Below are 25,000 nucleotides of genomic sequence, written 5' to 3'. Positions count from 1 at the left end.
TTACAGCCTTTCTACAGTGTCAACAACAGGCTATTCCTATCTTCTCGCTTCACGTTTCAAAAACATTACCTGAGCCTTACACTACTGTTACTGCAGTAAACTTTTTAAAGGCTATTTGGTGGGTTCACCTCTTCATATTTCCGTGATGTCCTTCCAAACTGACAGCGCACTTAACAAAACACCGCAATCACGCTCTGACTTGCAAACAACCAGGCTGTGTTTATCCAAAATTGAGCCAAGAATTTAACAGCCTTTTGAGCAGAACAATAGAGACTCAAAATTATAAATGTAGGCTTTGTAAGAAAAACAATAATAATAGTTGTTATCCATCAGTCTATCAAGAATCCAAGTACTGTACAGTTTGGCTGGGGGGTCTGGCTTGCAAAGGTTTGAGGACCCCTGGCATAGAGACACGAACCAGATGGAGGAAAATGAACCAATAAAACCAGGAAGAGAGAGAGAGGGAGAGAGAGAGAGAAGATGAGAGAAAAAGCTCTCAGTTCATTTGAGGAAGAAATTACCGGATCTCCACACACTGGTCCTGAACGAGCGCCAGCAGCTTCCCATTACTGCAAATAAAGGACAGGAGGAGAGGAGGACAGAGAGGGAGAAAGGGAGGGGGGAGAGAGAGAGTGGGAGAGGGAGAGATAAATTAAATGAAGAAAAACAAGCAAACACCGTTGTGGATCGTCTGATAAGCCAACAATTGTGGAGGTCAGCTAATCGATAGCTAATTACAAGCTGCCATCTTGCCTCGCTCGTCTGCGTGTTTGTTTGCTGTTGTTGTCCTGCTAATTTGAATAACTGGATAAGCAGCTGGAGCACGATGAGCAGAGGAAGACAAAAAAGAAGTGCTGCCTCAGCTCAAAATCTCTGCTAGCATTAGCATGCTATCAGGCAGTCTTATTTAGATTTAGATTTATAGTCACGTATTTATAAACAAGATTTATATTCACGTTCTTCACAATAATATGCACTCTAAATCTTTCAGTCTGAGATATACTCTTAATGTAGTGAGAGAGAAAACATTGACTATAAAAAAAAAAAGTTAATTTTCCCAAAGTAAGTATTATGCTGATGCAGCATCTTCCCAAATTGTGTGTGCGTTTGTGTGTGTGTGTGTGTGTGTGTGTGTGTGTCTGTCAGAGTTTGTTAATAAGTGTGTTTGTGTTTTGTAAGTGAGTATATGTGTCTTTGAATTTCAGAGTGTGTTTGTGCACTCACAAAAACGTATCACTAAATCTCAGCCGAATTGCTTACTTCTGGGATTTAATAGAGGTTAGTGGCATCCCAATGAACGGTGGCTATTTACCCCCTTAACATCGCCCCTCTAGAGGACGTTATGGCATTTACGGGGCTCATTCTGACAACAGTCGACATCAAACAAACTCAAATCACGGCTGTGACATCACAACAGGACCCCAGAGTTGAACACACAGATGCCGGACATTACATATATACATTACAGAGTCTATGGGCCTTTTAAACTACTGTTGGGATGGGACTGTCGATGATCATCTTCGCGTCCTTACTGCAGTGCATAAAATATTTACTGCCTAGTGTTCCTCATGACTCCATCAGCAGAGGAGGAGATAAGAGACAGAGTAAACGAGTAGCAAGGGCAGCTGTTAGAGCGATGGTGGCCAAGACGACTTTAACAGAGGGGTTGATGAGAGAGATGGAGAAAAACAAGAAAGATGGGATGCAGAGAGGGAGGGAGAGAGAGAGAGAGAAAGGTGGGTGAGTTAGGGCTCACCTTGCCAACACCAGCTGCCAGTTGATCTGTTTGGTGGCCAGACGCACTAGTCCTGGGGGCAGTGAGGAACTAGAGGGGCTGCAACACACAAGCAAAACACACGCACAGACAACCAGATAAACATTTATCCAAAGACACAGAGACAGGCACAGGCAGTCATAGACACACATACACTTACGAACAAACACACACACACTGCACACACACCTAAAACGCACACACACACATACAAGGTACACACACACACACACACACACACACACACACACACACACACACAGCTTCCAGCTTAAGGGCAAACAACTGTGGCTGGGCTGTAAAATGTGCAAAGGGCTTATCCCTCAGAGAAAGCAGAGTCATTAGACACACAAGTCTCCCAGCACATCGATCCTCATGCATTTTTAAAACACATGAGTAACGCATCCATTTCCGAATGGAACGACTATTCCAGCCTCTACATCTGCTTTCAGTGCTGAGGAGGAGACACGGAGAGGAGGAAGGGAGGCAGGCAGGCAGACAGGCAGGGAGTACATTTCCCTAAAGCACTGAAAGCATACTTTCAAGCTTGGGTCTGCCAGTACAGTGGCAGAATACGGTCACTGAAATCACATGTTTCTATGTGCTATTGGGTTGTTAGTTTATATGCAATCAGGGCTTGCAAAATCACTTGCCTGGAGTCCCTGGGACGATCAAGTTTTCCCATGGGCAAACCCAGGCCTAACCACACCCTGTCCGAAAGGCTATCAGACATTATCCCCAATGTGATATAAAATTCCTTCATTTGTTGGTCTTTTCTGCACCTTTGAAGGAAAACCTTTGACTACAGAACGAACAAGTTGTTGATCCGAGTTGTGTTTGGAAAGACATGGGAGCGTTACTAGTCAGGTTATGTTTGATGCCAGAGTCCCCCGTCACACCAGCAAAATAGTGCACCCAAAAAAATGAACTCAGCATTGTTTAGCGCAAATAATAGACGAACATGTATATCTCATTACAACATGAATGTGGATTCAAATATTGATCATACTTTTATCCAATTGTTCTTGTGCAAACATATCACCACAGTCCATGGATTGAGCCGTGAACGTACACCGAGTGAGTTTATGTATATGCCCAGTGAAGGATAATGCTAAATCCTGTGAAATCGCCGACTTGTCTGCAAAAATCATAATGTGACAGCTGTCAAAGGGAGATAATGAGCATGGATTTACGCCAACATTTCACCTCTACTCGACCAAAAAGAACTACAGAGCTACCGCTACGTACAGTAGGTCACACACTGTGTGTAGGGCACCAAGTGCATCAATAAAAATAAATTAAAATAGAAGATTGTTCTTTATTCTTTTCAATTCTATCTACCAATCAGACTACTACATCATTAAACCAATACAGGCTATACAACCTACAGTATATGTCACTAAAATGATAACATGAGAAATTCTGCTTAGGGCCCCCAAAAGGCCAGCATTGGCCCTGATCAGAACAGGGGAAGTGGAGCAAACTTTACTAAGATGCATAATGATATTGACGATGATTGTTGTCATCTGTGCTTGTTAAATACAAGTTTTGTACTATATTTACTTTCTTTATTTAAAAAGCGTTCTTTTTTTAACTTGGGCTAGTCTTATTCATTTCAGGCAACCAAAATTTGAAGAATGCCTGCCCGTCGGGTTACCAGGGATAAAGAAATGTTGCGAGCCCTAGCAATGTGTAGTGTTAACAACCATCAACCATCCAGTGGCATCATACCACTTTAATACAGGTTATTACCTATGTGTTTGCCCCTGTATGTTTGTTTGTTTGTTTGTTTGTCTGTTTGTTTGTTTGTTTGTTTGTCAGCAGGATTACGCAGAAACGCATGGACCGATTTCCATCAAACTTTGTGGGGAGATTGGGTAATATAATGGCAATAATTGATTAGATTTTCAGATGTCAAGGTCAAAGGTCAAGATCACAAGGCGGAGGTTTGCATTCTCTGTTCTTGTATTATGCCCTTTATTTTTAGTGGGCTAAATTAATCAAAATATCACAATTCAAATTCTCTCTCTCTCTCTCTATCTATCACACACACACATTTAGAGAGAGAGAGAGAGAGAGAGAGAGAGAGATCCCCACACATATCTTTACTATGTGTTTGGTCACAATATGCAACCTGTAGAACTCAAAAGCTGTAGAACACAAGAGCCCCAAACTGATATTGAATTGTCTAGACATTATGTAGCCTACTTATGGTACACTGACACCTGGCATGAGTCAGTGAGCCAGAAATACATAAATAGGGTAAGGAAAGGACAAGCCGACAAAGACAGAAGGTGAGAGACAGACAAAAGTGAGTCCTTTTCCCTTACCTGTACCATAAGTAGTGAAGGATGAACCTGAAGGGACCTGCATCAGAGAGAATTACATCCCACATCATACAACAGTCTCCTCAAATATGACAACACTGGCCAGCCTCCAGGAAGCCTGTCCCACTCTACTGAAACTGCTTGACATGCATTTTAGATGATGGCAACATTATACAACACTTTTTGATGTTTTACAACATTATACAGCGTTACCCAATACATCAAAACTTATGCAAGTCAGTATGTATTATCATTGCTGACCTTTATGGTATTGCATTGACTAAATAAGTTCCTATCAAAAACACATCAAAATGGGTTCTTTATTATTGTATTTGTTTTACTGCATGATATAGTCATAGAAGGTTAAAAAAATAACCCTGTTGTGTACATATGTTGGCATTGTTTGCTGCACAATAATACTGCTTACAATTAATTCAAACCTTTTTCTGAGCCCATCATTCTTTATCAATAGCGAACTTATTTCACATACCACTCACAAATTAGACTACTTAAGTGTCTCTTGATATTAAGAGCAAGTATGATAAGTAGGCACACACAGTTAGAACTTGTGAGTTGTTGCGCGGTGAACATGATCATCATCTCAAACAAAGCTGTGAAATTGCACAGGTAAAACCTTTGACCACTGCACTTACCTGTCACTGCTTTGGCGATCAAGGACGAATCATGTTCCTTATATCCCCTTAACTGCACATAAACGAAAAACAGGCGTATACTTGTTTATATAAAGAAAACACACGGATTTTCGAAGTGGATTAGAGAACGAGAAGCCCTCCATTCGTAGTACGAAGTTAGTGTTCAGCTACATCCTAAATTGTGTTAATTTGCTGCACCAATGGAGGGAATACCAAATTAATGAATTGCAAAGTTGTCAACATTTCCATAAGGCAAATATAACCGTGTGGCCATTATATATATAAAGAGCCAGATTATGGGACAACCACAAGATCCTTTCGTATTCACCTGCTATCTACTCACAAGAATAGAGATAAGGCAAAGGTAGCTTAAACTTGTGCGACGTGGCCTGAACATAGGCTGCTATAGCGCCAAGAATAGCAACATTGAAAAGTAAAACTTCATAACAACAGAATACCTCACAAGTCCGCCAAATAAACTATTACCTGTGTGTCCGTCTCAGGTGGCCACTCCGTATTTATAAGTAAATCATACAAAATATTCTCCTCTTCATCTTCCAAAACATTGTCGACAGCCATGTTGGCAACTAAATCAAGTATCTAAACGTCAAAGAATGGTGGCCAGTGAGGTTCACTATGTGTGGTTTCAATACGCGTTTTTTAAAGAATGCATGATTTCATTGTGAGATTTATATAGACCTCGTAGAATTTTAAATCACAAGATAACAATACAGACATCAACTTTAATTTACTGATATTAATATTAATAGTAATTGTTTAAAGATAATTTTCTGGGTGTATGAGAACATTTTTGAAAATGCGGATCATTCAAAATGTACGGTCCCGTTGCACATACGTCCTTAGACACCCTTACACTCTGTCAAAATTGTATTGCACGTTACATCCGGTTTGTCTGAACTCGCTGGCAGTCATGGCTGCGTTTGGTGGTAAGCGTTTTATTGTGCAATACATTTTTATAAGGGATATCTGTTAAAATGCGGAATTACATATCCATCATCATACGTACGTGTTGCTGTTTGTACTACTGAGAAACTGTTTCTGTCTTGCAGAAATGGGCGTTATGCCAGAGATTGGGCAAGCGGTTGAGGATTTGGGCTGGCTGTAAGTAAACGGCTTTTCTAGCTAAATAAGGTCTATGCAATGACACGACCCCCCTCATGACAGGTTGTGTCATGTAACTATAATGTTAAACTAGTGCTCTGTATCATTGGATAAAGAAAGGTATGCAGAAATTACTTCTCAATGAGGCCAACTTTGTCCTTACTCGTTAGCTTCAACTTCCAATCCACAGCTAGCTTCATTCATGATTACTGTGTTTCAGCTAATGGGATCACTGACTTCAATTGATGTGTTAAAATGCTGATGTAAATGTCATTATTGCCACACCACTGCAGAACCTCACAGTGCACACTCCTGTATAATCAGATCTTTTGCCTCTGAATAAGTACGATGTACCAAACCTAGATGTCTGTGTTGATAACGGATCCCGTATATCTCTCTGTAGCCTCCCGACTGACATCCAGGCGGAGTCTATTCCCTTAATTCTCGGAGGAGGAGACGTCCTCATGGTAAAGCCTTACTATCGTGGCTAAAGGAATTCTAATACAGCCCTTGCCTATGTTCATATTGTTCGATATAGTCTACCAGTGCACTACCTGACAGGAACTTTGTCTTCTCAGGCGGCTGAAACTGGCAGCGGCAAAACTGGCGTAAGTAACAGAATTCGATCGTGGAATATACCTTGATGTGATATTATAGAAATCCATTACCGTATGTCTGACCGCTGGGTTGGTTAAGTGGTAGATGTCTTGTAGTACTCCTTTATACACCTGCAATGCAATTTGTGAATTCTAGCCATGTCTTACTGCTGAAGTGATTCTGAGGTTCATGCCCAAAACATCATATTTTCCTCCAGGCCTTCAGTATCCCACTGATCCAGATTGTCTATGAGACCATGAAGGACCTGCAGGAAGGGAAGAAGGGCCGGGCCGCGGTCAAGACTGGGGGTGCAGGTGTGTGTGTGTGTGTGTGTGTGTGTGTGTGTGTGTGTGTGTGTGTGTGTGTGTGTGTGTGTGTGTGAGTAAGAGAGAGAGATTGAGAGAGACGTCAAAAACGAAGTGTGTTTGTACCAACTGGTGCATGAGTTTCTGGGCCATGCAGTGGTCTAGACTGGGGGGCATATATGTGTGTGTGCAGGTGTGTGTGTGAGTGTCACTTTTTCCCACGGACAAAGACGGAGAGAGTGAATGTGTGTGCGCTAGTGGTGTGTGAGTTTTTGACTCTTCTATACCTCTCCCCCACTGCAGTTTTCAGTAAATGGCAGATGAACCCTTATGACCGAAGCACAGCTTTTGGTGAGTAACCTGTGACCTGAGTTCTAAGTGCTGTTCCACGCACAACTCGAGCAACTACAATTCAAACTTGGTACAGTTCTGCATTTGCAGAAAATGGGAACTAAATCTGTGTTCTGTATAGGGCTCCTCCATGCAGCTCATGTTGTCTTCATTTTTATAACAGGTTTTTATTTTTATATTTCTTATAATCTTCTCCTCCTGTCCCATCTGTAGCCATCGGTCCTGATGGTATGTGCTGTCAGAGCCGGGAGTTTAAGGAGTGGCACGGCTGCCGCTCAACCCAGGGCATCACTAAAGGTGAGGCAACACAACTCGCACAAGACATGTATATGTCGGCATGTTGTATATAGGGCCTTAGATTCCCTCACTGACTTTAAGTATAAACTAAAAACTCACCTTTTTATCTCTGCGTTCAACTAAGGTCTTGGTTCTTGTGTTGTTTATTATTTTGATTGCCTTCTTTTTTTCCCTTTTAACTGTCTTTCATTTATGATTTTGATGTATTATTAGGGTAAACGTACCTATTAAGCCCACCAAATCTGCTTTTCGGACATTAATAATATATACCGCCCAAATTTAAGTTTGAACATTTTAGTTAAAATGATAGTCTAATGTCTCATTTGAACTGTCAATAATTAATTTATACCAATTTCCAATGTTTATATTGTTTAATTTGTCAAAATATGTCAAAAGTCTGGCATGGGCTTAAGGGGTACTTTATGTACCCTTTAAGCCCATGGGTGTTCCAAATAAGCCCACTTCATGATTTGTTGATAAATACAAATATATATTAAAAAGTACTAACAATCCAAACTTGTTCTATTGAAATATGTAGTCTCTTAGCTCTTAATAGCTATTTTCATTTTGTCTCTACTCCTTTCCTCTGGCCTGCAAATGGCATTTGAAATAGGAGTGATTATGCGTTTTCAGCCTTTTCAACAGAGAAAAAGCTAAACTTACAACATGTCTTCTTGGGAATGTAGCCAAAAAACTTTTCATGAACAAAATTAGAATGGAAATGTATCTTCAATACTTCATCTTTCAATATGTGTTGCCATTTTGTCTGTATCTCTATCCTACATTGTACAGTTGGCATTTACAACGGCCAAAATTTCTGGTCCAGACAGCTGGTTGAAAGTGCAGTTGTTTTTATCTAGATATCTGAATACCTAATGACTGAAAGAAAGAGTTTCCTGGCTCAATAGTAATATTCTAAGGTTAATAAATGAGTCAATTTCAGTAATTTGGTGAGGTCAAAGTTAGGCAAGAAAATGGTTCAAAAGTCAAAAGGGAGAAAATCTCCATTGAAACACAGCCAAATGGGCTTAATGGGAGAACATCTCCATTGAAACACAGCCAAGTGGGCTTAATGGGAGCAGGTGGGCTTAAAGGGAACATCAGTGAATATCTGGTTAAAAGTCAGAATATTTTATTCTACACACATGACATTAAAGAAAGAACTACATGCCATTAATCTAGATATGCTGCACTAACATAACATGAAAATAATGAATTGATCATGCATTTAAGTAATTAGCTATACTCATTTACATCCGCTGTAAATGGTGTGATTTTTTTGCTAATGTTCCCTTTAAGCCCACTCGGTAAAAGTGTTTAATAAAAAATAAATAAAGATAAATACAGACATATATTATCAATTTAATAGTATAATAATATATTCTGCATATAAAAAAGTAAACTTTACATGCTTATCATGCTTTATGCCATTGCAATGAACAATGCTAGGTAGCATCTGTATTGATGCAGCATGTGAGCAGTTTGCTAGTATGCCAATATGCATATTTTCACTTAAAAAATATATATATGTCTAATTCTAGTAAAATTCTAACATATGTTTTATTTAAAGCACTAATCTATTAATTTTTGATAACAAATGAGTGCTGACCAAAAGAAGGAGCAGAAATACGTCAGAAATGTTCTTTTTTCATAGCATCAAAATACATGAAGTTTTTTTGTGTCTTCTCCTGGGAGCAGCAGGCACATGTCGCACATGTGCTTAGATAACTCAAGATCGACAAATCTGATTGGCTTACAATAAAAAGTATAGTTTATGTAACAAGCAGCTTCATTGGAAGAACCATGAACCAGCAAAAATGGTGATGTAGTTTTTTTTAAATTTGACTCAGAAGTCACAAGTGGGCTTAATAGGTACGTTTACCCTATCAACTGTCTTTGATTGTGACACTGTTTGATTGCTTTGTAAAGCACCTTGAGACTTTGTTAAAGTGTGCTATATAGATAAAATTTGTTATTATTATTATTATTATTATTATTATTATTATTATTATATATGAGGTGTTATATAGACCCATATCTGGTCGGAGCATGTCAGAGTCTGCAGAAACGTCAATTTTACACCCCCCGACTGTGACCCTGATTTGCTCTGATTCAAAAATTCAGTACTAAGCATAACATTTTAGAAATACACATGTATGTGTAAATCTGCAATGTAAGGAACAATTTCTTTATGAGGGATTAGTAGTATAAACGATTCACAACTTGTAAAACTTGAGTTTAAAACTCTTTAAAACAATACATACATGCAAACATGCTTTATGGGATTTGTTTGTGCCTATATGTCTGTCCTTATAGGAAAGTACTACTATGAGGTGACATGTCATGACCAGGGACTGTGCCGAATTGGCTGGTCAACAAGCCAGGCCGCACTGGATTTAGGTGAGTAGTTTGTCTGTGTGTTTGAGTTTTGTTTTGTAGTCCATCTCTGAGAGAGAGAGTATTTTTCGTGAGAGGTGTGTGTGTGTGTGTGTGAGAGTGACAGCCTCATGTGTTATTTTGTCCTCAGGATGTTTGTTTTATCTATTGTGTCTGTGTGTTCTTATACCAGGTACTGATAAATATGGCTTTGGATTTGGTGGGACGGGGAAGAAATCCAACAACAAGCAGTTTGACAGCTATGGAGAGGTAGAGAAAGAAGCTGAAATATTTATGGAATTTGTGTGTTTTTTTCTGTGTGAACTTTGCTTGAATTCTGCTTTTTGTGTTCCTCTGACAGGAGTTCACCATGCATGACACCATTGGGTGCTACCTGGATCTGGACAAATCTCAGATCTCCTTCTCTAAGAACGGTAAGACTGCTCTGATCTGATCTGAGATCAGCTCTCTCTCTTCTCACTCGCTGACATCTGGTCTCCTCCACCTGAGAGGAAAGGTGACCTGGGTACTATTCGCCGACACTCGCTAAGCGGTTTAGCGAGCTAAACTCCAGGCTAAAAAAAGACAACACCGCTTTAGCGGATTCGCCGAAGCAACTTTTGCTCAATTTCCATGGTAATTAATCGCTTAGCCCTAGCCTGCTCCAGGGCAGGCTAAGCAAAGTTTAGCTGGCTAAACTTGCCACACCCACGCCAAAAGGAGGGATCCCATTGACAAGGAGTCATAGTTTGATTAGCGTAGGAAGAGTTCTTTGCGATCGCCAAGAAGATCCATTTTTCCATCATGATGAGTTCTTGTATGAGCGCTACCGATCCACCCGACAAGGAATAATTAATTTAGAAGACCTTCTCGAGTCATTTATTGCACCACCGACAGTGGTAGCCTAAAGTAGAGTTGAGACATTGGTACAGTTGATAAACCCGAAATAACTTTCATAATGCAGCCTGAGACGTGATTTTTAGTTTGCACATGAATACTAACGTTTTCTTTGATCCCAGGAAATTTGAGCACATAACCCAAATAGATATTGGCTAAAGTTGTTTTACCTACTTTAACTTACATCATTGCAAACGTTTAGTTTTGCAAACGTGTCTAGTGTTTGTGCGGTAGTGAATGGTGGATGGTGGAGGTGGATGGTAAGGTGGGTGCATGATAAGAAGAGAGAAAGAAACACAATTTATTTGGATTGCTTCAATTTATTGAATTTCTTATTAATACATTTTCATTTAGTCATTTAGCAGACGGTTTTATTCAAAGCGATTTAAAACTACAATTCTTACGAAGGTGAAGGGAATCGAACCGGCGATTTACTGCATGCAAGCCCTACGCTCTGCCCGCTGTACCAAAGTCACATGTTAGGGTCAAGAAAAGATATCACTAATTAGACAGCCTATGGACAGTTTCTTTAATGCTGTTGCACTCGCGACAGTGATGAATTTTGACATGATTATGGTCTTGAATTCTTCATAACGCGTTCATGGTCATATCCCGCCTTAGCGGAGAAAACAATGAGTCTTTTTCTTTGAGTTTACTTTAGACTATAATGCCGTTCAAAAAATCCTGGTTTTGGTTATCGACCTTTCATGCCTTTTAAAGCAGGACGTGCACGCGCAATTTAGCTGACGAGATAAATTAACTTGAGGTTAAAATAAATTAGCGCCCGTCGCCAGACCGGCTTGGCCTGTTCTCATTTAGCGAGCTAGTTAATCTCCAGTTGCGAGCTAAATTAATTATCTTAGCTTCAGTTGTACGCCGAACAGGGCCCTGGTCCCATCTGAGCCTGTACACTCTCTCGGGTTGCATTGTGTGTACTTTACTGTGTTTGTCTCTGATGGAACGTGTGATCCCTTAGGTATCGACCTGGGTCTCGCTTTCACCATCCCACAACAGCTAAAAGGCCAGGCGTTCTTTGCTTCCTGTGTGCTTAAGGTATAAAACACTCATTCTCTCGCTGTCACACACACGCACACACACCCACACACACACACACACATAGTTTATAATCACAACTTATCATACAAATATGCTTTGAACATATTTTAAGTACATGGTATACATGTAAATCAGATTAAACTCACTCTGTCCTTCAGAATGCTGAGCTGAAGTTTAACTTTGGAGGCGAGAGCTTCAAGAACAAGCCTGCAGAGGGCTTTGTAGCTCTGGATCAAGCACCTGAGGGACACGCCATTAAATCCACCCAGACAGGTGTGTGTGTGTGTGTGTGTGTGTGTGTGTGTGTGTGTGTGTGTGTGTGTGTGTGTGTGTGTGTGTGTGTGTGTGTGTGTGTGTGTGTGTGTGTGTGTGTGTGTGTGTGTGTGTGTGTGTGTGTGTGTGTGTGTGTGTGTGTGTGTGTGTGTGTGTGTGCGCGCGCGTGTGTGTATAACATACGGTAATCAGTCCCCCAGTCTGTTAAGAGTGTTGAATTAGGAATCATACTGATGCCCTCATGTCACTAATAAGACCAGTAGGACAATTTTTACTCTGATGCAGATCATCCAGGCCACATATCTGTCCACCACTCTCAATTCTCTGTGTGTGTGTGTGTGTGTGTGTGTGTGTGTGTGTGTGTGTGTGTGTGTGTGTGTGTGTGTGTGTGTGTGTGTGTGTGTGTGTGTGTGTTGTGTGTGTGTGTAGGGAGTGCTAAAGTAAGCCAAGTAAAAGCCATGGGTAACGCCCCTAAGGCCATCATCATTGAGCCGTCTAAGGAGCTGGCTGAGCAGACCCATCGCGTGGTCAACCAGTTCAAGAAGTTTGTGGACGATCCTAAAGTAAGGTGAGTGCTCTAATGTTGTGCAACCCATTCCAGGATAAGTAGCACTGTGTTATTGTGGACCTCACTTAAGTGTGTGTTTGTGTCTGTGTCTGTCTGTGTCTGTGTCTGTGTCTGTGTCTGTGTCTGTGTCTGTGTCTGTTTCTGTGTCACAGAGATCTGCTGGTGATTGGAGGTGTGGCAGCCAAAGAGCAGCTGGCAGTACTAGAGCAGGGGGTACGTAGACCATGATGACCGTGGCCAGACATGCCCTGTTTGATCCACTGTACACTGTACCACTCTTTAACCACAGTTTGAAAGGGATTCAGGTGTGTGTGTGTGTGTGTGGGGGGGGTAAATGAACACCTACAAACCATTCTCCTTTAATACTAAAATTATGCTGTTCACTGAAGAGAAGCTGAATAACAAGTCTAAATTCAACATGAAGATAGAAACTGCAATTTCTTCTAACCGAAAACAATGCCTAATGTCCAAACTTTGGTAATCTTATTCTGGCTATGTCCTACCCTGACTCCCACTCATTCTCTCTAACTCTCTCTCTCTCTCTTCCTACATTTCTCTCTCCCTACATCTCTCCTTCTCTCCCTACATCTCTCCCTCTCTCCCTCCATTTCTCTCTCTACACCTATCTCCCTCCATCTCTCTCTCTCTTAGGTGGATATTGTAGTGGGAACTCCTGGTAGGATGGAGGATCTAATCTCTACAGGGAAGCTTAGCCTCTCCCAAGTCCGCTTTTTTGTACTGGATGAGTGTGTGAGTATTTCACTCTTTGCGTGTGTGTGTCGGTCTGCGTGTGTTTTTGTGGCCCTGTTTAAACCCTGTTTTAAAAGATCAAATGCATTGTTGTTATCAACCAGCAGGAGGCAGCAAAGTATTTCCTGTGCCTAGTCTGCTAGAGATTCAAAGAAGAACAACCAATCAAAACAACCCAGACGTTGGTTGAATAGGAGGTCCTTCAGTGTGTCCAGGACATGTTCTTGTACACACAGCTAAAAGAATGTGGCCGTATGCGACCCAAACCAGCTCTGAATGTGGTCTCAGCCATAGGTCCTGTACTTACGGATCACCCAAGATGTATGCTTATGCCAGGTGTGAACAGGGCCTGTGTGTAATGTGATTGAGGGTGTTTCCTTCCGGAACTTTCTGTCTGAAACCAATCTGTGTGTCCCCCAGGATGGTCTTCTCTCGGCTGGCTACACAGACTTCATCATGAAGGTCTACAACCAGATCCCCCAGGTCACCTCTGATGGGAAGAGACTGCAGGTGAGCGCACACACCACACACCAAGCCTGTTTCTGTCTGTCTCTGTCTCTGTCTCTCTCACTCCGTCTTTCTCTTCCTCTGTCTCTCTCTTCCTCTTCCTCTGTCTGCCTGTCTCGCTCTTCCTCTTCCTCTGTCTTTCTGCCTGTCTGTCTGTCTGTCTCTTTCCATCTCTCTCTTACTCTTCCTCTGTCTGTCTGTCCTTCTCTCCGTCTGATGATTTTTACATAGTTTCCATAACTGTTCCCACTGTCTGTCTCTCTGTATCTTGTTTGTCTCTTTGTTTATCCTCTGGTGTATTGACCCAGTCCCCTGTCCTGTCCGTCGTACTCTAGTCATATTGTCTGTCTCTGTATGTCTGTCTCTTCTGCCTTCTGTCCTTCCATAATTTTTTTACATAACTGTGTGTGTGTGTGTGTCTAGGTGATTGTGTGCTCTGCGACACTGCACTCCTTCGACGTGAAAAAGCTGTCAGAGAAGATCATGCACTTCCCCACCTGGGTGGATCTGAAGGGGGAGGACTCGGTCCCCGAAACCGTCCATCACGTGGTGGTCCCCGTCAACCCAAAGACAGACAAACTGTGGGAGAAACTGAAGAATCACATCAGGGTAAGAAAACAAACACACACACACACACACACACACACACACATGTACACACACACACACACACACATGTGCACACACACACATGTACACATACACACACACACACACATGTATACACACACACACACACACACACATGTGCACACACACACACACACACACATGCGCGCACACACACAAGCACACACACACACACACATGCACACACACACACACACAGTGTTCCTTCCACCGGATTACATTGGGTGCTTGAGGGTGAAATATACGTGCAGCTGAATGAACCTGATCTGATCTGTTTCTTTTAAACCCTTCAGACTGATGAGGTCCATGCCAAAGATAACACTCGGCCAGGAACTAACAGCCCAGGTGATACTCTTCAATCATCATCATCATCATCATCATCATCATCACTTTTCTCTGAACAGTCACTTCAGTGTGTCCTCAGATGTGCTTCAGTTAGCTCTGATCTGATCTCCTTAAAGCTGATTGGCCTCCTGGTTAAATACAGATTGAAGTATCTGAACTGGTCCAGCCTTGTAAGAGAACATGTCCTTTTGACACTCAGTTCGTTTTTTTTCTGATTTGTGTGTGTGTGTGTGTGTGTGTGTGTGTGTGTGTGTGTGTGTGTGTGTGTATGTAGAGGCGTGGTCGGAGGCCATTAAGATCCTGAAGGGTGAATATACGGTGCGTGCCATCAAGGAGCACAAGATGGACCAGGCGATCATCTTCTGCAGAACCAAGATTGACTGCGACAACATGGAGCAGTACTTCATCCAACAGGGTGGAGGTGAGGAGGGTTACACACATACACACATGCGCACGCCATCACTCCCTCACACACACACACACACATTCAAACGTACTGTGTTCACTTCTGTCTGTACAGGACCAGATAAAAAAGGCAGTCTGTTATCCTGTGTATGTCTCCATGGTGACCGAAAGCCAAACGAACGCAAGACCAACCTGGAGCGATTCAAGGTAAACAAAACGACCTGCTAAACCCTCACACCAAGACCATGACCTAACGTTATCCGTGATCCCATCCTGTGACCTCACATAGACCTAACCCTGCCTTTGTTCCCTGTGATGTCACCACAGAAGGCGGAAGTGAAGTTTCTGATCTGCACAGACGTGGCAGCCAGGGGCATCGACATCCATGGCGTGCCCTTCGGTAAGAGAGGAGGGACAAAACTAGTTGATAGCGATGTTAACACTTTCTTCACTTTCACAACACTTTCACCAGTCAAGCTTAATGCTACCGAGGTTGAAGTGTAATGCCTTCATGAAGGTGATTATGACATGTGTAATAATCTCTTTATAACATGGTCATGATAAAGTCTCTGTTGATGGAATTCATTGTTCTACCACTAGATGTCAGCCTTGTGCTATTTTTCACTCTAGAAAACTGAAACACTTTCCATCTGTGTGTGTGTGTTTAGTGATAAATGTCACCCTGCCTGATGACAAACTGAATTACGTTCACCGCATCGGTCGAGTGGGTCGCGCTGAGAGGTAAACACATCCTTTCTCTTTAAGAGTGTGTGTGTGTGTGTGTGTGTGTGTGTGTGTGTGTGTGTGTGTGTGTGTGTGTGTGTGTGTGTGTGTGTGTGTGTGTGTGTGTGTCTGAACCTTTGAAAGGGTGCAGTCTATAAGGCTTATGGCAACAATAATACTGTTACAATGTTAGTTGAGGTAAATGCATTCTGTCCATTTCTTACCATCAGGATGGGTCTGGCCATCTCACTGGTTGCCATGGAGAAGGAGAAGGTGAGCGTTCCATCCTCAAGGTGGAGTTAAAGTTCTAGTATTTAGAGTCTGTTCCTATTCAGTATCTCAGGATCAAACTTAAAACTCTGGGAAAACCACAGGACCCTTTGCCTGGCTTTTCATGTAGAGTGGGAGAAGTACCTGCGGAATACCTCAATGTGTGTGTCTGTGTCTGTGTCTGTGTCTATGTGTGTGTGTGTGTGTGTCTGCGTGCCTAGGTGTGGTACCACGTGTGTGCCAACAGAGGCCGAGGGTGCTACAACACCAGGCTGAAAGAGGATGGAGGATGCACCATCTGGTACAACGAGAAGCAGGTTAGAGAAGAATTGACTGACAGATGCTGTTCAACCCATTGCCCAATGTAATATAAGGCTATATATATATATATATATATATATATATATACAGCCGCGGAAAAAATTAAGAGACCACTTCAAAATTATCAGTTTCTCTGGTTTTACTATTTATTGGTATGTGTTAAAGTAAAATGTACATTTTAGTTTTATTCTATAACCTACTGGCAACATTCCTACCAAATTTCAAATAAAAATATTGTCATTTAGATCATTTATTTGCAGAAAAATGACAATTGGTCAAAATAGCAAAAATGATGCAGTGTCTTCAGATCTCGAATAATGCAAAGAAAACAAGCTCATATTCATTTTTAAACTACACAATACTAATGCTTACACTTAGGAAGAGTTCAGAAATCAATATTTGGTGGAATAACCTTGATTTAAAATCACAACTTTCATGTGTCTTGGCATGCTCTCCACCAGTCTTTCACATTGCCGTTGGGTGACTTTATGCTACTCCTGGCGCAAGAATTCAAGCAGCTCGGCTTCTTTTCATGGCTTGTGACCATCCATCTTCCTCTTGATCACATTTCAGAGGTTTTTTATGGGATTCAGGTCTCGAAATTGGGCTGGCCATGACAGGGTCCTGATCTGTTGGTACTCCATCCACACCTTTACTGGCCTGGCTGTGTGGAATGGAGCATTGCCCTGCTGGAAAAAACACTTCTCAGAGTTGGGGAACATTGTCAGAGCAAAAGGAAGCAAGTTTTTCTTCCGGGACAACGTTTTACTTTGCCTGGCTGAGGTTTGTAAAAGACCATAAGGATTGAAAAAGCGGACTGGAGGTTCTTCTAAGTTCGTCTTCTCTGATGAGTCCGATTTCACAGTAGGTGCAAGACTCTCTGGCTGGTAGGCCTCTCCAGGTCTCCGTCTAACCATCAGATGACCATGTGTTGGGCAAAGCTGAAAATTGGACTCATCAGAGAAGACGAACTAGAAGACCCTCCAGTCCGCTTTTTTCAATCCTTATGGTCTTTTACAAACCTCAGCCAGGCAAAGTACAACGTTGTCCCGGAAGAAAAACTTGCTTCCTTTTGCTCTGACAATGTTCCCCAACTCTGAGAAGTGTTTTTTCCAGCAGGGCAATGCTCCATGCCACACAGCCAGGCCAGTAAAGGTGTGGATGGAGTATCACCAGGTCAGGACCCTGTCATGGCCAGCCCAATTTCGAGACCTGAATCCCATAAAAAAACCTCTGAAATGTGATCAAGAGGAAGATGGATGGTCACAAGCCATGAAAAGAAGCCCAGCTGCTTGAATTCTTGCGCCAGGAGTAGCATAAAGTCACCCAACGGCAATGTGAAAGACTGGTGGAGAGCATGCCAAGACACATGAAAGTTGTGATTTTAAATCAAGGTTATTCCACCAAATATTGATTTCTGAACTCTTCCTAAGTGTAAGCATTAGTATTGTGTAGTTTAAAAATGAATATGAGCTTGTTTTCTTTGCATTATTCGAGATCTGAAGACACTGCATCATTTTTGCTATTTTGACCCATTGTCATTTTTCTGCAAATAAATGATCTAAATGACAATATTTTTATTTGAAATTTGGTAGGAATGTTGCCAGTAGGTTATAGAATAAAACTAAAATGTACATTTTACTTTAACACATACCAATAAATAGTAAAACCAGAGAAACTGATAATTTTGAAGTGGTCTCTTAATTTTTTCCGCGGCTGTATATATATCATATATCTTTCTGACTGTCAAGGTCTGTAGTCTACATTCTACCTTTTTTTTAAATTAGATGTTTTTCTCATCCTGTCTCTCTGCCTCTCTACAGCTGTTGTCTGAGATTGAGGAGCACCTGAACTGTATCATCACACAGTGTGAGCCCGACGTCAAAGTTCCACTGGACGAATTTGACGGCAAGGTGACCTACGGCCAGCGGCGAGCAACAGGAGGTGTGTGTGTGTGTGTGTGTGTGTTAGTGTGTGTGTGCGAAATGCCATGTTTGTTGAAAGTATTTTGCTGTTTATGCTGTTTTTATAATGTTGAATACATTTTGATAACGTGTGTAATTTCTTTCCGTGTGTGTGTGTGTGTGTGTGTGTGTGTAGGTGGCCAGTATAAGGGTCATGTGGATATCTTGGCTCCTACTGTGCAGGAGTTGGCCACCCTGGAGAGAGAGGCTCAGACATCCTTCCTACACCTGGGATACCTGCCCAACCAGCTGTTCAAAGCCTTCTAACACACACGTGCACACACACACGCACACACACAGGGTCCCTGCCCAAGCAGCTGTTTAAAGCCTTCTAACACACACACACACATACATACAGGGTCCCTGCCCAACTAGCTGTTCAGACACACACACACACACAGACATACCTGGGACACCTGCCCAAGCAGCTGTTCAAAACATGCACACTCTTTTGGGATATCTGCCCAATCAGCTGTTCAGAGTGTTCCAAGCGTGTCTGCCTGGGAATATACATTCCTACTTAGACAACTGTTCAGATCTCTCTCTCACACACACACACACGCACACACATGCACACACCTCTACAGACATAAGCAGCTGCCTGTATGACCACGCCCCATCAGCTGTGTGTGTGTGTGTGTGTGTGTGTGTGTGTGTGTGTGTGTGTGCGTGCATTCAGTAGCTCATAGCTCCTGACTGCATCATCTGACCGTGGCCACATTGGTATGCAGCCAGACCTTACAGCTACCATTCATATGTGTGCTTAACGGTAAAGACTAATGCACTTCTGTGTCCTTAAGTAGAAAACTCCTGAGTTAGTCTTGTGTTTACTGAAAGAGATACATCACCCTGAAACAAGTGTTGGGGCAAAGCTTGTGCGTGACAAGAGCTTTTGATTTTGAAGATGTATTTGTTTTTCTGTCCTTCAGAAGGACGAAGATATATATTTGAGTTGTGCCTAATGGCGTTTATTCACTTAATAAAGCTATGGCATGAATATAATCTGGGAGTGTGTTTTTATTATTGATAAATCCATGTGGTTTTCATTTTCTTTTTATGCTTTAAAGTTTAGAGATGCTTTTCAATGTTATGAAGTGCCTTTGCTGCATTGGTAAAACATACAGAAGAAAATGTTGAGCCTAGCATTCAGCCAGTCTTATAACTGAGTTATGAACTGTGTAATACCCACTTTATTACGTACTTGTGAATAGCCAATTGAATTTGCAATTCTTCAGACGACCACTAGGTGGTAGGTCTGTGCTTTCATAGCTATTGTGCTAGGGAAACTGCCACTCTGAACAAAGGCATGGAACAAGTCCAATCTTATCAAGGTTTTGCAGGGAAGTGGAAAGACTTTCAGAGTGAATAGTGGAATGTATAGATCAACAACACAACATAGAACGTACAACATAATTATGTAAATTGTGTGAGATGATGATGCAGGATAACAAATGATGCTCTGCAACCCAAATAAATAACTCAAATGCGCTGTGTTCAGTTCCACACACATGTCAGCACAGATCAGCACGTGCACAAACATAAACACACACACACACAAAAGCAAACATCAACAAACATTCTTACAACCCACACAGATACTGCAACCTTGCCTTGGTCTACAGGGTTTACTATGAAACGAGCATGACTTGAGCTCCCTGTTTTACCCCTTCATTGCACCCCCACAACGTGCACACACACACACACACACAGCAAGGCTACAGCACTCTGTAATTCTGCTGGCTGGACCACACACACACACATACATGCACTGACTCACATCAACCTTCAACACATGCTTAGTATCTCACACTCATACACACACAGACACACACACTCTCATACAACAGATATGGACACCACTGCTAAGGACACAGACATACACACACACACACACACACACAGCAGTAGCAGCAGCAGCTGGGTTTTCTCCTGGCGTCAGTGTGATTACATAATACTGTCAGGGCGATGGATGTGGTTGTGTAAAGTAGAAGTCCTGTTGCAGCCCTGTCCTTATGGCCACTCTGAAACATACACACTGTCCTAGCAGTGCCCCTTTAAAATACAAACGCCCTCACACACACACACACATACATAAACACACTAACAACTCTATGCATATGATAACACTCAGAAAAACACCTTCATGCACTGTCATTACAGCATTTTAATGAACACACATGTGGCATATTATATATTTTGTGGCCTATGAGTTTTTCACAGCATTAACTCTGTGTGTGTCCATGTGAGTGTGTGTCCATGTGAGTGTGGGTCCTATGTGCGTTTGTGAGAGAATGTGTATGTGCTATAAGACTACAAAGAAATGTATGACATCAAATGGTTCATCACTCTAAGTGTATTTGTGTGTGTGTGTGTGTGTGTGTGTGTGTGTGTGTGTGTGTGTGTGTGTGTGTGTGTGTGTGTATGTGTGTGTGTGTGTGTGTGTGTGTGTGTGTGTGTGTGTGTGTGTGTGTGTGTGTGTGTGTGTGTGTGTGTGTGTTAGGGGGGAGGGGGGTTATGTAACTGCTGTAATAGCCTATGTATTTCCTCTGTTGCCAGACCGCTCCGCTGCCCTCTCATAAGGCAAATGCCTTCCAGCTGCCTCTGTGTATGTGTTTCTCTGTGTGTGTGTGTGTGTGTGTGTGTGTGTGTGTGTGTGTGTGTGTGTGTGTGTGTGTGTGTGTGTGTGTGTGTGTGTGTGTGTGTGTGTGTGTGTGTGTGTGTCTGCATGTCCAATTTAAAGACATTTCTAAACCAAAGAGTTTAACAAATAATTTATTACAATTTGAAACAGAGGACAAATATAAGTGTGTGTGTGTTTGGGGTTCTCCTTATTGTTAACAGACAGCCCTGATAAAGGACAGTCAGGACAATATAAGGCACACATCCCCATACAAACAGTGCTTTTCCGTTCAGTAATGGAATTGATGGGAACTCCAGTGTGTTCAGTTCAGGAATGGATTTGATGTGAATTCCAGTGTTTTCGGGAGGTGTTTAAAATGTGCTTGAGCTTGAGAGGCTACAGTGAGATGGAACTAGATGCTTTTGATCTATTCATCAATTGATCTTTCTGAACAAGATTACAGGGTGTAATGTCAATCAATGTGGGCAGAAAACCAAAATATGTCTTGAGGAGCTTCTGGATTTGGGAAACTTTTGAACATTTTGGTTTTAAACGACAGGCATGAAGAGGGTGCTCTTTGAAGTATAGCAGGATCTAACAGTCATACACACACACACACACACACACACACACACAACAGTCAGTTATTACAGCTGACAGGCAGACAAACCCAAATGGGTTCAGGCACATTTCAGGAAACATTTCCTACTACGTCCCTTTCTTAAGGGAATGTATGTTTGAGTGTGGATGTGTGTCTGTGTGTGTGTGTGTGTGTGTGTGTGTGTGTGTGTGTGTGTGTGTGTGTGTGTGTGTGTGTGTGTGTGTGTGTGTGTGTGTGTGTGTGTGTGTGTGTGTGTGTGCGCATGTGTGTTTGTCTGTATGTGATTTATGCATATGACAGATAACTGTCTGACAAGTGAAAAGGAAGTCCTGCCCACTTGGCCCAAGGGATTTCCTGTCAACCAGGTGTATGAGATACCTGTGACACACCCACACACAAACAGGTACATGCACACACAAGTATGGATGCCATTGCACGCTTTGGTTTGATTTAGTAGGCTTTACACTCCCATATTATCATATCAAAAGTGATGGGTTGAAATTACAGCAACCTCATATCGAGAATACAAACCCTTCACTACTTTGTGTGACACAGAGTTCAAAGAACTACTTTAGCATACAGGAGGAAAGAGCTAACTTATTGTTCCTTGGAGCATAAATAAAACTGTTACTAGATTTACTCTCAGTTAAATATATAGATAGTTGATGAGTGATTGGTGGCACTAGCAGATATTTAAGTGGTGTGAAATTAAATAGAAAATAATGTGTCCAAATTTTACAGATGTTGTGACTAAAACTAAACTTACAACAAAAAGGGCACCTATGCCAATGAATTCCCCATCAGGGGTCAATAACATGCATCCTCAACCCTCACATATCAATTCAACTCAATGATCTCTCTCTCTCTCTCTCTCTCTCTCTCTCTCACTATGTACAGTATATACAGTATGGATGTGCATACAGTACCAGTCAAAAGTTTGGACACACCTTCTCATTTTTAGATTTTTAAGTTATTTCTTTACTTTACTTTTTTTCTACATGGTAGATCACCCTTTTTTTTGTTTAGTACATCATTCCATATGTGTTCTTTTGTAGTTTAAATGTCTTCAGTATTACCGTAATCTACAATGTAGAAAATAATAAAACTCAAGAAAACGCTTTTCAAAAAAATGAAAGGTGTGTCCAAACTTTGGACTGGAACTGTATATTCAGTCAGTCTGTAAGAAAGACTATACAGGAAGAGCCTATTGATTATACAGACAGACAGTCATAATACTGGAGCAAAATGATTGTGAAGTCACAATCAATAACACACATGGAATAGTGGGAATAGTGATGTCATAATAGGAGAGACAAGGACAATGGACCAGTGATGTCACAATGGAAGCCACTGTCAGACTAAGGGGCAACTGAATGCAATGTCACTTCAGTTCAAGTTCAGCACGAAGAAAATGTAGAAACATTGTCATATTTTCTTCTTTGTCTCTTCATCTTTTTATAGTTTATATGTGTGGGGCTGGGGATGGAGAGAGAGTGTGTGTGTGAGAGAGAGAGAGAGAGAGAGAGAAGGGAGAAAAACAGATCCAAGAATGAAAGGATCCATCGAAGCGAAAAGAGAGGAGGACAGCGCACGTTGTGGGACAGATGGTCGCCGTGACAACCCTGGAGAGTGTGAAATTCGATACACCCCCCTCCATGCATGTTGCCGTGGTGTCAGTGGGGCATTCATGGCTACGGATTTAAATTTAAGAGACAGAAGGATTGATGGAGAAAAGGAAAGAGAAGGAGAGAGTGAGAGAAAGAAAGAAAGGGAGGAGGGGAAGAAAAAGAGAAAGAAAGAAAGAAGTTTGATCTGCCTAGGAGAGTGTCAGTCTGTGAGTGTGTATGTGTGTGTGCGAGTGCATGTGTGTGTGATCCTCTTATAGTTGGCCACCCATAGACTCAGGTAATTTACACTTCTGAGCCAATCCATATCTGTTTGAGATGAGATGACACCATGATGGACAGAAACACACAGGCATGCAAACACCCACACAGACACACACACATACACACACACACACACACACACACTCACACACACGCAGATACGTGTATGTCTGTGTCTGTGTATGAGTGTGTGAGTGAGTGAGTGAGTGTGATTGTGAGTGTGAGTGTGAGTGTGTGTGTGTGTTTTATGTGTGTGTGTGTGTGTGTGTGTGTGTGTGTGTGTGTGTGTGTGTGTGTGTGTGTGTGTGTGTGTGTGTGTGTGTGTGTGTGTGTATGTGTGTGTGTGTGTGTGTGTGTGTGTGTGTGTGTGTGTGTGTTTGTGTGTGTGTGTGTGTGCGCGCGTGTGTGCGTGCGTCTAACCGGATGTTGCCAATGAGGTGAGATATTGGTTCTATTGTTCTGAGACCGGCAGCAGCAGGCCTTCTACAGGGTCCAGGTCACAGTGACCTGTAGGACATCAACCTCAGACCTGCTGCCACCAGAGCCTGCTTGTGATTGGACGCCACAGGCCCTTCCATGCCTGCCAGGGCTCACAGAGCTTGAGGGAGCGTGTTGGCTATAGCTGAGTTATGGACTTCATTACAATGCTGTTCTCATGTAAGGACGTATTGTCTTAAATCAATCACCTCCGTGAAACAGGGTAGTCACACACACCAAAACTAACTTGAACAAGTAAAACTGCTGTGAAATTAAACGAAACTTGTTCGAACACATCCGGTCCCCATGATATGAGGACATTAACTATGCCATGAGTGCCTAGTGCCTGGGCCTGAGACATGTTATGTCTACAATACAAAATACAAAACTACTGCAGAATAAAGGGGGATGTGCCCGGACATGAAGACATATACACATGAAGTGTGTGTGTTTGTGTGTGTGTGTGTGTGTGTGTGTGTGTGTGTGTGTGTGTGTGTGTGTCCTCAAGAGATGTTTTTTCACTTCCTGTCACAATTTTTTGGGATGGATGGATAAATAGATAGATAAATAGATAAATAGATACATAGATACATAGATAGATACATAAATAGATAAATGGATAGATAGATGGATAGATAGATAAACAGATAGATAGATAGATAGATTCTCCATTGCTCCATTGCATTCTTGCTCACTCTCTCCCCATGTTTCTCTCTCTACTCTATTATTCCCTTCTTTCTCTCTCTCTCGTCAGTCGCACCTTCCAGCAGCTGTAAGTGTGACAGGAGGAAATCCTCTGGATTGTGCCGTAATGAACCCTAAAAGAGAGGAGAGAAACCATATCAAAGAGAGAGGAAGTGAGAAGAAAGAGAGTGGGAGAGAGAGAGAGAGTGGAAGGGTGG

The 25,000-nt window shown here is 42.0% G+C and overlaps 2 protein-coding genes across 2 annotated transcripts in view; one reads left to right on the top strand and one right to left on the bottom strand.

The window, feature by feature from the left end:
• The window catches only part of nbas (NBAS subunit of NRZ tethering complex), a gene marked incomplete at both ends in the record, with an annotated part of 156,630 nt that extends 151,297 nt beyond the window's left edge, over positions 1 to 5,333 (bottom strand). Inside the window, 5 exon segments of the mRNA XM_080857545.1 lie at positions 522 to 569; positions 1,757 to 1,834; positions 4,105 to 4,141; positions 4,755 to 4,806; positions 5,241 to 5,333. Coding sequence (XP_080713671.1) covers positions 522 to 569; positions 1,757 to 1,834; positions 4,105 to 4,141; positions 4,755 to 4,806; positions 5,241 to 5,333 — 308 coding nt within the window.
• A 324-nt stretch (positions 5,334 to 5,657) lies between these two features.
• On the top strand, positions 5,658 to 19,513 carry ddx1 (DEAD (Asp-Glu-Ala-Asp) box helicase 1). The gene is made up of 26 exons (XM_080860773.1): positions 5,658 to 5,701; positions 5,825 to 5,876; positions 6,280 to 6,343; positions 6,455 to 6,484; positions 6,691 to 6,787; positions 7,082 to 7,129; positions 7,343 to 7,426; positions 9,743 to 9,826; positions 9,996 to 10,072; positions 10,164 to 10,236; positions 11,676 to 11,752; positions 11,914 to 12,028; positions 12,458 to 12,596; positions 12,749 to 12,809; positions 13,248 to 13,346; positions 13,767 to 13,856; positions 14,277 to 14,462; positions 14,777 to 14,828; positions 15,103 to 15,249; positions 15,349 to 15,440; positions 15,561 to 15,633; positions 15,902 to 15,974; positions 16,187 to 16,229; positions 16,448 to 16,543; positions 18,371 to 18,491; positions 18,648 to 19,513. The coding sequence occupies exons 1-26, from the start codon at positions 5,686 to 5,688 to the stop codon at positions 18,776 to 18,778; spliced, it is 2,220 nt and encodes a 739-aa protein (XP_080716899.1). The 5' UTR covers positions 5,658 to 5,685; the 3' UTR covers positions 18,779 to 19,513.
• The last annotated feature ends 5,487 nt before the right edge of the window (positions 19,514 to 25,000 follow it).

The sequence above is a fragment of the Sprattus sprattus genome (genome assembly GCF_963457725.1).
Source record: "Sprattus sprattus genome assembly, chromosome: 2".
Classification (NCBI taxonomy): Eukaryota; Metazoa; Chordata; class Actinopteri; order Clupeiformes; family Clupeidae; genus Sprattus; species Sprattus sprattus.
This window is presented reverse-complemented; position numbering and strand designations above follow the sequence as displayed.

What these genes read in the sequence shown, in the direction of transcription:
- ddx1 (XM_080860773.1), top strand. An exon ending in GTTGAGGATTTGGGCTGGCT is followed by an intron (nt 5,877 to 6,279) that starts GTAAGTAAACGG and finishes ATCTCTCTGTAG; the next exon opens with CCTCCCGACTGACATCCAGG. An exon ending in CTGATGGGAAGAGACTGCAG is followed by an intron (nt 13,857 to 14,276) that starts GTGAGCGCACAC and finishes GTGTGTGTCTAG; the next exon opens with GTGATTGTGTGCTCTGCGAC.